This window comes from Thamnophis sirtalis, unplaced genomic scaffold, assembly GCF_051295495.1.
Source record: "Thamnophis sirtalis isolate CommonGarterSnake01/CBP01778 unplaced genomic scaffold, rThaSir2_p1.2 scaffold_6, whole genome shotgun sequence".
Lineage (NCBI taxonomy): Eukaryota > Metazoa > Chordata > Lepidosauria > Squamata > Natricidae > Thamnophis > Thamnophis sirtalis.
In genome coordinates, this window is record NW_028261386.1 from 15,146,378 (window position 1) to 15,159,691 (window position 13,314).

The 13,314-nt window shown below is 42.2% G+C and overlaps 1 protein-coding gene across 2 annotated transcripts in view; it reads right to left on the bottom strand.

Annotated features, from left to right (window-relative positions):
• Positions 1–1,561: 1,561 nt before the first annotated feature.
• Positions 1,562–13,314, bottom strand: part of CAMKK1 (calcium/calmodulin dependent protein kinase kinase 1) — a 95,337-nt gene continuing 83,584 nt past the window's right edge. Inside the window, exons 15-16 of one of the 2 annotated variants that reach the window (XM_087717255.1) lie at positions 8,438–8,485; positions 1,562–5,577 (exon numbers count right to left, since the gene is read on the bottom strand). In XM_087717255.1, the coding sequence (XP_087573381.1) occupies positions 5,505–5,577; positions 8,438–8,485 (121 nt within the window). In that variant the 3' untranslated portion in view covers positions 1,562–5,504. The remainder of the gene's footprint in view (positions 5,578–8,437; positions 8,486–13,314) is intronic. The other variant, XM_087717256.1, reaches the window with a different exon arrangement.

The following is a 13,314-nucleotide window of genomic DNA, read 5'->3' on the forward strand; positions in this document are numbered from 1 at the left end:
ATTGAGAGGGAAAAAACAACTTTGGTGACCAATCCTCGCATTTTGACTTTCACAGTTCCTGGGGTCATGTGCTCACCATTTGTCTGCTTCCCGACTGGCTTGTGACTAACAGAATTAATGGAGGAGGTGAAAGTAAAGTTGCATATGGCAGTGATAGTTTGTTAAATGACTAAGGTGACTTGCTTAGTGACCAAATGGGAAGTGATATCATAAGTCCACTGCAGTCACATGATCGTCTGCTTAGTGACTGTAATGCTTAGCAATGTAACTGCTGGTCCCAATTATGGTTGCTAAGCAGGGGTGGGTTCCTGAACCGGTTAGTACCAGTTCACTGCGCATTGTGCTTTACCAGCTGTGCATTGCTTGCGCATACGCATTTGACTAAAATTGCTCTGCGCATGCGCAGAACCATGCCAGTAATGGTAGAAGACACCGGAGAACTAGTTTAGGGGAATTTCAGGCCTGGGTCACTGTCGGTTCTGTGACCCAGGTCTGAATTCCTGAACCGGGCCGAACCGACAGCAACCCACCTCCCTTGCTAAGTGAGGAATACCTGTAAAGTAACAACTTTCCCTCCCATCAATGTGCCATTTGCAAATTTGATATGCCCCTTTTCCAAGTCTTTCAATCATGTTATGGTAACTGTGCTGAACCCATGACCCAGACACAGCCCTATGGGTGTGGCCTGGCTTGGTGGGTGTGGCAGGGGAAGGATACTGCAAAATCCCCATTCCCTCCCCACCCCACTAACCTGCTTTCCAGCTCCTTCTCCTGTGCAGGGCAACAGAAGAAGACCCAGCTGATCAGCTGGGACTTGGGAGGCAGTGAATAGATGGGTGCAGAGCTAGCCGGAGGTGGTATTTGCCGATTCGCCGAACTACTCAAAATTTCTGCTACCACATCTGTCTGTGGCATTTGACACAATACTTCTTTCCAGACTGAAGTGGAGCTATTAATGAGCAGTGTTCGGATGTGGTCATTCAGCCAACTGGGAGTACATTTAACAGTAGTATCATCCAACCAGTGTGTTACCATTTTATTATGGAGATTATCATGACAGACTCTGTGGAGTTGAGTTCCAGGAACCATATCTCTATAACTAAGTTTTTCAACCTCTGTTATTTTAGGATATATATGGACTTCAATTCCCAGAAGTCTCCAGCCAGGATGTACTCAGTAGAGAATTCTTAACTAGTAGCTCTGCCACCCCACCCCCCCCAAAAAGTATTGGTAAGTTTAGTTTGGGAGAATTGATTGGTTACAAACGAGGCCAGATCCTGTTAATTGTGGCATTCTTATTCAAGAACTCACAAAGATGCCATTTAATAACCAGCTGAAGATCTTTGTAGATACCCCCCCCCCCCCTGATAGTTTTGTGGTTTCTTAAATGCTCTGTTACAAAGATGAGAACATTTCTTCTCTCTGGTCTTCTCGAAAGTTGAATAGAATTCAAAGTCAACGTTTGGGTAGCTTGCAAATGAGAAACAGAGGAAAATCAAATGATTTGTGCATATATGTGTCCCACGATCCTGAAAATCAAATAATTTGCTATATGTTTGAATAACTGTTAAAATCAACTTTAATGTGGGAGGGGAAGGACAAGGACAGCAACTGCTTCATAATATTTACATAATAATGGAATACATTTTTGGCAACAGGTGTTTTTTTTTTACAGAGGTACCTGAAGACATAATTTTGAAGTTATGTTTTTTTTAACCAAATTAACCATAGTTGCTAGACAAATATGTGGGATTATAGAAAGACTTGGTTTTTGAACATCTCCAAATTTTGTCATGCGTTTCTTAGCTAAATGCACAAACCCAAATGCCTATCATAATGCCTTAAAATATTAAACATAATAAAAAAATAATTCTGAATTTGCTGATGAGAATATGAGACGGATTTATAAATGAAGACAAAACACACAAAGGCCATCTTTCCATGCCTTAATTTAAGCATCAGTCATACATATAAAAATAGGATTATCTCAAAATGACCTGGATTTCTACACATTGAAGCACATGCCCCAGAAGCAGGTCAGAATCTGTTCTCCTTTTTGTAAGTCCCTGCCATTATTCTCTTACCATCTGGAAGCCAATTCTAAATATACCCAAGCTTTAAGTTTACTATTGTAAAAGCTGTGATATGTTGAGTGTAAATCTCAGAGAGATATTAGATTGGCAGAATGATAAAGAAGCAACTTAAGTGGTTTGGAAGGTCTTCAATGTTTTTTGCTTTGTACAGGAAAATGTAACAAAAAACGCCAAGCTGTGTTCAAATGTACATTAACCTAGTTAACTAAACCTAATGGAGCATTGACACAATATGCTAAGGTTTGTTTATTTTTTAATAGAACCCAGTCTGTTCTGCTAGATCATAATTCATGAGCTGTGCAAACCTCAAAACAGATTAACTTGGTTACCAGGTTAAACACATCTGAATAAACAATCCCAGACTTAGTAGAATACTCTGGGCAACCAATAGCCCTTATGCCACATGTAGTCTTTGTCATAGTCTCATAAAGCCCTTGCTTAGAAGTTCAAATTCTCTTTGTAAAGCGTCAATTTGGATGCTGGTTAGGGTAATAAATTCCTCCCCATTTCAATATAAGGAGGAAGAGTGAGAAAATTGAGTGTAAAACAAGAGATTGTGGGGGTGGAGGTGTGAAAAAGGGAAAGAATTGGTGGCATCACCCTTTTTAGTTCTATCCCAACAAGGTCCCCTTTAGTCTCAATCAACTTGGTACGAATGCAGCCCAGATTATTCTGGTGAGAATGCGAACTTCAACACCACTGCAGGTTGCTCATCCCTGTGGCAGAACCCAGGTACAACATCCTGATAACCAGTAGAGAATGAAATTCCTCACCACTTACTTCCCTGTATTCTTTAGAGTCTTAATGTGTGTGATTCTGAATAAGCGTCTTTATAGACTTACAATGCAGAATGCAAAAGTTTGCTCTTAATCAAGTGATGGGCTAAAATTGTTGCAGGAACAATGATTGGACAACCACTTGTCTGAAATGGTATACAGCAGTGCTGGTGAACCTTTTCGGCACCAAGTGCCGAAACAGGAGTGCGCGTGTGCATGCCAGAAACCGGAAGAGCAGCAGCCCAGTGCAAATGTGCGCACTGGGAAGATGATCTTCCAGTTTCCAGCACGCACATGCACACTGCCCACCTGGTTTTCCAGTTTCTGGTGTGCGCTGGGAAGATAATCTTATAGTTTCCGGCACACGCATGAACGCCGCCCACTTGTTCTTCTGGTTTCTGGCATGCATGTGCATGCAAAGACCATCTGGCTGGTGCACATGTGCGTACTGGAAATCAGAAGATCATCTTCCTGGCAGGCACATGCAGTTTACATTGCTCCCACGCATGTGAAGACCAGTGGGCCGTCACTCCAGAACCCGGAAGAGCAACAGGTGACTGCTTGTGTGCCTGGAGAGATGGCTCTGTGTGCCACTTCCGGCTCACGTGCCATAGGTTCTCCATCACAGGTATATAGGGTTTCCTGCCTGAGTAGGGAGTTGGACTCGAAGAGCTCCAAGGTCCCTTCCAACTGTGTTATTCTGTTATTCAAAAATAAAATTCTGACGGGAACTAAAAGGGTTTGCTATACTGTAAATGTATCCTAGATGTGGGAAGGGATATATCCCTCCACATTTGGCTCTCATTGTGTCTATTGGCAGATGATCAATAGACAGTGACAGATTCTTTGAGACTGCACAAATCAAGGCAGGCAGGCAACTATCTGCTGAAGGGACAGGCCCTCTGACCTGAAAATGGCTTTGGAAATGTTTTCTGCCTTGAGAGTCATAGCTGTAGGCAAACTTCTGAGAAATGCATTCCAGTTATTAAATTTGACGGTTTGCAATGGCATGTTATATGTGGTGTATATCCTGTGTGTGTTTATTTCAACCCACAGGAATGAACGAATCTGGTTTAATGAACATTTGTACAATTAATTATGCCACTAGAACAGATCTACTGGTGCAGTGGTAAAGTTGAAAAAGCTCCCTCTACATCCCATTAAGTTTGATCCTGATTACGCGGATGACTGAATCAAGATTTATTTATTTTTTTGCATGATGTTATGATGAGGCTCCTGTAATGCTGATAAACAATTCCACAAAATAAACTTATGGCCCATGCACCATTTTCCCCTCTGCAATTTCTCCTAAATATTTAGACTAGAAAGATGAAGGGGAAGTTTACTGACAGGATAGCCAGTGAAATCTATCATAAGGGCTTTGAGTTGAGATGGAGGGAGGTAAGAAGAATCAGGAATAAATGGGGGGGAAACCCGACCTTTTCCTCAATCCCCAGAGCTCCAAGTTATTTCCTACTTAAAACATTGAAATCTTGCAGTTTTTTTCCTTTGCAGTGGCTGACGCAGAAATAAGTTAGCTCAATTATAATCCAAACATACCCAGTTCTATGAGAACATGGAATAAAAAGCTGACGTCTCTAGGAGCAGAATTCTCACATGGCATAGGCTTAGCCCCTGCTTACATAATGTCAAGTTTGCTTTTTTGGCTATCATTTGGACGGAACATATGATGCTAACTTATGTGAAGTCAAAAACCACGAATCATCTGGCAGAGTTATTGTCAGTTCTGGCCAGCAGCAGCATTCCTCATCTCACAGAAGAGGCCTTCTCAGTTCCATAAGAAGACGGGCCCAGGATTTGGATCCAAAAGCATGCAGAAAACTATCTACCCTCCCACTGAGCTTTAGCCCTTTTCCATGTGCAAAAGGGAAGAAAGGCAGAAGACAAGGGGAAACTGTCCTCTTAGCTCCCTTAATTTGGAATGTCTGGAAATGAGCAGACAATTCAGAATTGGGGGAAATATCTAAAGGAGGAGAAATCCAGAAGTCTTTCTAGTTTTTAGCAGCCTCACTGGGCATGTTCCAACCTATACAGCCATGCGCAACTTAGGAAACATGCCGAAGCAAAACAAGCTGAATACTTACCGCACGGGCTACTGTATTGTTGTTGCGTTTCAAAACAAGCCAAAGTTACGGGCGCCCTTGAGCCAGCAGTTAAGAGAGGTGAAAAGGTTTCTAATGTGTTGAGGGATAACCTGGGATATCCGGTTGCTTTAATAGCTCATGCTCTAATTTAGAGCTGGAATAGGACTTTGAACTGAGCAGCTCCTAGCAAGGGACATTCAGCAAAACTGACCAAAAACACACATTACCACAACATGAAACACAGCAGGAAGAGGCACATCTCAAGTTTACAACATCGAAATGTCTTATATGGTGTGTGTGTGTGTGAAAAATGCAGGCAGCAAGTTGCATGAAGGATTAGCTATTCAGCGCACCGTTTCTTGAGTTGGGGGTTTGCTGCTTTAGTTCTTAGCGTTGCGCTTATGTCTTCTGTCTCTCCCACAGATCACGAAGCCCGGTTGATGAGAACAGCATGGCGTGCAAGACAACACCACCGGTTACAATAGTTACAGAAGTAGCTGGATGATCAGTCCGTGTGATTTGAGGGGGGTTCAAGTGGTCGTCTCATCTTCATTCACGTCGGGCAGTTCTGGGTCTTTCATCCCTTCCCGGCTTCCTTGGTTTCTAAACATCATCAAGAGGAAGAATACATCATCACGTTCAAGAAGCCATCCCTGTTGTAAGCTATTTGCTTCGTCCAAGAGGTTAACTGCAGAAGCACATACGCTACAGGTAGTCCTCGACTTGCAACAGTTCATTTAGTGACCAAAGTTACAATCGCACTGAGAAAAGTGACTTAGGACCAGTTTTCACACCCATGACCATTGCAGCGTCCCCCATGGTCAGGTGATTGAAACTCAGAAGCTTGGCAACTGACTCATATTTATGACAGCTGCAGTGTCCCCAAGTGACTTTCTGATGAGCAAAATCAATGAGGAAGCCAGATTAACTTCACAACCGTGTTACTAACTGAACAACTGCAGTGATTCTCTTAACAAACGTGGTAAGAAAAGTCATAAGATGGAGCAAAACTCACTTAGCAAATTCCTCAGCAACATAAATTCTGGGCTCAATTGTGGACGTGAGTCGAGGACTACCTGTATTGCTGGCTGGGGAATTGTGGGAGTTGAAAACAAACACGTGTTGAAGTTGAGAAAAACTGTCTGGTTCCACAAACAAACAAAAATTACATTTGGGGAAGCAAGTGCTGACAAGTGCAGAAAAGATTGTTATCTGAAATCAAGAGGACTAGAATCTTCCTTTATTGATACGCTCAACAGCAGCGCATGTACTTCGGATCCAATGGGCTTAACATTCAGTCTCAGACCTCTCTGCATATAGGAAAAACAGCTGTGCCAAAAATATCTGAGGAGTCAGTCAGCTACCTGCTGTATTTACATAACACATTTAATTCAGTTACCAAAATAATTATTTTTTTGGGACTCGCATAATGTGCTGAGCCCCAAAGTTGTCAACTGACTTGGATTCAAACAACACAGCAAGCCACACACACAAACCAAATTAATAATGACAAATGCCAAGTACGTTCAGCAACACACCGTGAAAATACAGCTGCTCATTTTTTTTTTATCAGGCCAAGTCAAGTTGTGTGAAAACATACCCAGAATTAAAATAGTGAGCTTGATAGACTTGTTGGTATGGAAACACCTCGATGCCATCAATGGGTTTTAAAAGAGAATGTAAAATAAGTATGGCAAGGGATCCATTAACAATTGCTTTACAGGTCAGCTATAATGAGAACCTCCTTTTGCAGAAGGAGTCTATCTTGAAGCAACCATGGCATATGAGAGTTTTTATTTTAATTTTTCTGGGCTGCTTTCAAGTTTGTTGGCTTAACTGGGCCTTTCCTTTTTGCATAGCTCTTCATTACATCTCTAGGAAATATCTGATTTCTATTCAACACTCTCTCCAGCCAGAGTGATAAACCCAGCCTTTGCACCAGATACCTGACTAGCTCTGAAGGTGCCCTCATATAGTTAGAGAATGAGGAAGCAGTGGCTGATACAAGTAAACGCAGGGACCATCAGCTTCCCTACATGATGTATAGACTCAGACAGAAAGATCAGAAAAGTCTTACCTAACTGCATACCAGCCAAGCAATCTGTCAGATAATGTTCTGACCTAGGTTTCCCCAAAAAGCATGAAGCAGATTCCTGATCCCGACAAAAACCCTTTTATTAAACAAATGTGAGTTCCTGTCATTCACATTCAGCCAAGGCCTGGTAAACAGTCTTTCAAAGGTGAAGTTATGACCATAGACCTTATCTAGCTTGGAAAGCTGCCATGTAAATATTTTCCAAACGCAGTGCTGTGCAAGGAAAGACTTGGCACAGAGTCTTTCAGATTCACGGACAGATCTTCACACTCCTGAAACAAACGAACAAACGGTTTCCTGCAAAAGCCCACTCCCCTTTCGCTCCTCTTTTATTTCTTATGGGAGTGGCCATTCACCCTCCACCTTTGGTCTTATTCCCAAGTTTGACCCTGATTTCTGAGTTGTTCTTTTCTTCTGGCAGCTCTGTGCATGCGCACACTGGGAACAGGCTCCAGCTGTTCCTCTGCCTCACTGCTGTCTAGCTCTGAAGGCAGCTGAGAACTGTCAGGCAGCCTTGGCTCCCTCTTTGCCTCCGATGCAGAGCCCTCATCCGAGCCTTCCCCAGCCTCCAGGACTGGCCCATGTTCCTCCCCAACCTCCTCACTGTTCAGCTCTGCTGGCTACTGGCGGGCCACAACACTGACAGAGCATTAACAATTCCAGGATGGATTGCCCACTCTATCACCTCTTCAGCTTGCTAGTTTTAAACTTGGGTTTTAGGGCCAATGGTGGCTTTCATACGTTATGAGATTAAGGAGTTTTCATCATGTCTTCTGACTGCTGGTTGATGTTCATGGGTGTGCTCTGCTGGCCTTGCCTAGCTATCCTACATAGTGGCTGTAATAGTCCCGACACTGTATGTTGTAGATGGCAATCGCAATTAGATTTATATACTGCTCCAGAGTGGCTCCTCTCTAAGTGGTTTCCAGAATCAGCCTATCGCCCCCAACAATCTGGCTCCTCATTTTACCAACTTCAGAAGGATGGAAGGCAGAGTCAATCCTGAGCTGGTCAGGATCGAAATCCAGGCTGTGAGCAGAATTTGGGGGATTCTGGGAGTTGAAGCCCACATATCTTAAGAGTGTCCAGATTGAGAAACCCTGATTTTAGATCATAGGAACAGAATTGCAAGTCCCACTGATCAATAGTGCCAAAGTGGGGGGAGGGGATGTTAAGAAAGAAGGAAAGAAAAGGGACAATGAAAAGAGAAGGAAAAGGAAAGGCCACATGGGGAGGCACATGCTCACTCAGCTGTAGAAGTAAGAAACATGTTATAACATATACAGCACCACAAATCACTGAAGGAATGGAGGGTGGGGAATAAAGGATTTCATTGCACAAGTGGGAGGAACACAGATATGAAGTTACCTTAAAGCTGGATGCAAATACACAGAGGGGCTTAACTGAAAACCGTGCCTGGAAGCAAAGACCAAAACAAAAGAGAAGGGGGACAAAACAATCAAATAATGAGATTGCATGCAAGAAATCTGGATGTCAAAATGCAGCAGAGCCAAACAAAACAAAACAAAGCGAAACAAAACAAAACAAAACCATTTTCATGGGAATGAGGGACGGAGTCAGGGGTGGGTTCCTGCCAGTTCTAACCTCTTCTATAGAAGAGGTTCCACAAATCTACAGTGCAATTTAGAACCGGTTCCAGCTCCCTCCCCTCGCCCATCCGCACATCATCAAGATGAAGAGCGAGAGGAGGAATTCTGGGAGTTGAAGTCCACAAGTCTTAAAGCTGTCAAGTTTGAATACCCATGGGGTTTTTTTTCCTAAAGGGTTAGGGGTGCAAGGGTCTTGTAACTTGACAGCTTTAAGAGTTGCGTGCTTCAAATGCCAGAGTTCCTGAGCCAACATGACTGGAGGAGGAATTCTGGGAGTTGAAGTCCACAAGTCTTAAAGCTGTCAAGTTTGAACACCCTGGGTTTTTTTTCCTAAAGGGTTAGGGGTGCAAGGGTCTTGTAAGTTGGCAGCTTTAAGACTTTCGTGCTTCAAATGCCAAAGTTTCTGAGCCAACATTTTGATTGCTAAGCAAGAGCGTTGTTAAGTGAGTTTCACCACATTTTACAAGTTGGCCACACCCAACCAGTCACATGGCTGGCAAGCCACTCCCACCCGGTCACATGGCCAGCAAGCCACTCCCACAAAGCAGGCCACATCTATAGAAGAGGTTCTAAAAAAATTTGAAACCCACCACTGGATGCAGTCTAGATGTTTAGATAAATGTCTATGGAGAGTCTCAGTCATTCAGGTCATAGTTGTCCCAAAGGTGCTTTTTCAAAAGGCAGCTGGACTTTGTTTTTCCTTGAAGAGAATTGGTTATAAAGCCTCCCATTCCCCACCATTCAGTCAGAACAGAGGAAGCTTCTTGGATGAGAAGCAAAATGTCTTCAAGGAAAAACAAAGTCCAGTTGCCTTTTTGAAAAAGCACCTTTAGAATTTATGTAGCACTTTGGAATAATGGGAAGACCACAAAATAATTCCTTCAAAGAGGCAAAATGAATTCATGAAACTTGCCATTGGCAGTTAATTGATTTATTTTATTTTATTTAGTTGATTTTTTTTATTCATTGGCTTGATTCATTCATTGGCTTGATTCTCCTATAGTCCCTCTTTCTTTCAGACACTCAAAATCGTGTATATTACTCCTCTTTTTCCACAACAATCACATTCTAAGGTAGTGGTAGTTAAAAGTGGAGTCCCCAAAGCTTTCATGGTTGAAAGTGAATTAGAACTTGGCTTTTCATTCTTCTAGACCATGGGTGTCAAACTGGCAGCCCGCAGGGCAGATGCGTCATAGGCAGGCGACGCCCACCCCAGCTCTGTGAAAGGGGAAAAGTTGCAAAACGTCATGTGACATCAACATGATGCCGCGGGTTTGACACCCGTGTTCTAGACTAAGACCTTAACCATTACTTAGAATTGTATGAGTTTTGGAGGGCTTTTTCATTATGATGGGTAAATGCAGTTTCCAGGATTAGCAGCTGTAGTTGCATTTCTTATAAAATAAACCAGGATTATTTAAACTATGATTTTCTGAAAAAGCACCAATTAGGCTGGTTATTATAAAATATCAAGCCGAGTAGGTAGGAAATATATAAAACTCCAGCTGTTGCTAAACTACAATTCCCAGCACTCTTCACTATTGATAATGCTGGATGAGTCTGCTTGGAACTGTAGTTTAACAACAACACAGGGCTGCAAATTCCATTCATCCTTAATTTGGCAGGGCTGGAAATCTAAAAGGGGAATCTTACTTATTATTATCTTCATAAAATATGTGGATCCTAGAAGTGCTAGAACCCTTTTGAATACCATAGAGCCTGCTTGTGAGGAAACCGAATTGTAGATGAGGTCGGTTAAGTACATAAATTAGAACAGAAAACTTAACCCCTCTTTAATTTCTTCTCCAAGGAATATGATTTTAAACTGCTTTTATATCTTGGAAACAAGGCGTTGGCTTTCAGGAAAACTTTTGATTTCTCACTTGTATCAAAGAATGTGACCCCAGTTGTCGAAACGCTTAATGCAAAATTTAAAATAGCGTTAAGCCTAAGAGGCACAGACTTTTTTATGTCAGTGGTAATTCTGACAGGGAATTATGTGAATTAAAATCCAATAATGGAGAGACTGCTTTAAGCAATTCTAAGGCGAGGAGAAAGGAGTACTTTTTTCATGCTGTCTAATTAAACAAATTGTGAAAATTGGAAAGCTTTTCTAATTACTTCTCCTCCTCATTTCCTGTTAGAGGAACATGAAAGCCATCATCCATCTTCCAACTAGCAACAAATGTTAATTTTCACATATTTCAAAGGCCCTTCAACCCAAACTAGATTGGAGAGGGGGGAGGAAGGGAAGTTCAACTGGGGATTTGAAAACAAGTAAACTTAGTTCATATTATTCACATCATTAGAATTCTTCCTATTCAAGGGAAACTCAAGGCAATTTTAGCTTGGTCTGCTTTGAATGTTTGGGCAGAACAATAAAGCTGTAACCATCACTCTAATGCAGAGTTTCTCAACCATGGCGACTTTAAGTCCTGTGGACCTCAACTCCCAGAATTCCCCAGCCAGCACAGCTGGCTGGGGAATTCTAGGAATTAAAGTCCACAGGACTTAAAGTCACCAAGGTTGAGAAACACTGCTCTAATGATTCCTCAAAGCCATCATCCCTCTGCAGACCTCCCATTGTAGTCCTAAGAAAGTTTTCCTTTCTTCTTGACTACTTAGGAGGCCTTTAATACTTTCCCAGAATGTCAAAGATCCACTCATTTTAATAATTCTGCCATTACTGAATCCATGGGTGTTATTTATATTGCTTCCCTCTTACCATAAAACTTAGGGTGATGCATCTTTTAAAAAGGTTTTTTTGGGGTGATGTTGGTGTTTCTTAGAAAGTATTTATAACTTTCTCCAAGAAAAAATACTTGCCCCTTTTCTCTTTATTCTTCCTTGAGACTTTTTCACTTAGCTCTTAATACTGCTTGGAAATCCACATGACACTTCATTATTTCGCTCTTTTGTCAAACCAGAAGGCATAAGAACCTCTGGTTTAATCCCTTGTTTGCTGCCAGAATGAAACCTGACTAAAGTAACTAGGCTATTTGTTTTTATCCTTTTATTATTCTTGGTTTTCTTCACTCACTTTTCTTCACCACCACCAAAGCTCAAATTATAAACACGGAGCAGCAGAAACAGGTCTCCAGTGGTGGGATTCAGCCAGTTCGCACCACTTCGGGAGAACCGGTTGTTAACTTTCTGAGCAGTTTGGCAAACTGGTCATTGGAAGAAATCATTAAGGCAGAGAACCAGTTGTTAAATTACTTTTAATCCCACCACTTGGGTTATTATTTCAGACCTCATATGTTGAACCTGCCATCCTGGGCCCAACGTTTGGGAAGCCAGGCTCTGCTTATAGCAATAGCAATAGCAGTAGACTTATATACCGCTTCATAGGCCTTTCAGGCCTCTCTAAGCGGTTTACAGAGAGTCAGCATATTGCCCCCAACAATCTGGGTCCTCATTTTACCCACCTCGGAAGGATGGAAGGCTGAGTCAACCCTGAGCCAGTGAGATTTGAACCGCTGAACTGCTGATCTAGCAGTAGCCTGCAGTGCTGCATTTAACCACTGCGCCACCTTGGCTCTTATCACAAGCCAGGACAAAGGATGGAGGAGTAACACCTCCTTAAAAAACCTTGGTCCAGCTGGTGGCTGGTAGCACCTCATAAGGGCCCCTTTCCATGGTTACAGGAGAAGATGGTCAACGGTTTTGAAGGTGGAAGAGGGGTCTATCCCCCAACGGCAGATAAAGCGGCAGAACCATCTTCTAGGAGAAGGGAAATTCTGATTACAAACCTCCACTGCCTTGTGGCTATATCCACTACTGGAAAAGACTTCAGGAATCAACCTCGAGGCAAAATCCGGAGCCAGAGTCTCGGAAGCAGTTCGTGACTGTGTACAACCACATTCTGGTAATTCCTGTGATGCAGCTGGAAGCAATCGTATCGGCCCTGCCGTTCCATTGGGCTATTTCAGCGACGTGGAGAGGGGGGATCTGCTGCTTGGGTAACAGTCTATCTTCCGTATTAATCTACCCAGGCCTTGTGCTCTTGAAAGGACACTGCAGTTTTACCTCTTTCCAGAGCACGATACCATAGTCTTTTGAGACTGAAGGATGCCAGTGCTAATGTATATGTTGATAGTGTTGTGTAAGTAACTGTATAATACAAAAATGGCAACTATTCTTTGAAAAAAAAATCTCTTCCACTTTCACACAAATCTTTCCTTTTAGACTGTTCCTGGATGCTTAGCTCCTTTAGCCAAGCTTCTTGCCCTGTTCTGCAGAGAAGTGCTTGGTAAGACATGTGGATATATGCAATATTGGCTGAGAAATTCTGGAAGTTGAAATCCAGATGTCTTTAAAATGCCAAGTTTGAAAAACACTACCCTAGAGTAGCAGAAAACACATCTGGGCTTCCTCCACGTAACAGTCATTTTACTACATGAAGGTCTCTTTCATTTCAACCATTTTTTTAAATAAATACATTAAATAAATTCCTGAATATAGGATGAAGTTGGAGGACTTTGTTTTGTTTTTAACCTTGCTTGAACAGATTGCTAAACCATGGCTTGGCTGCAAAGATGGCTTTTATCATGGTTCTATTTCCAGTAAGCATCCAAAAAGAGTTACCATAAATTAAATTGACAGGTTGCGTCTTTACCTTTTTTTTTTTTTTAA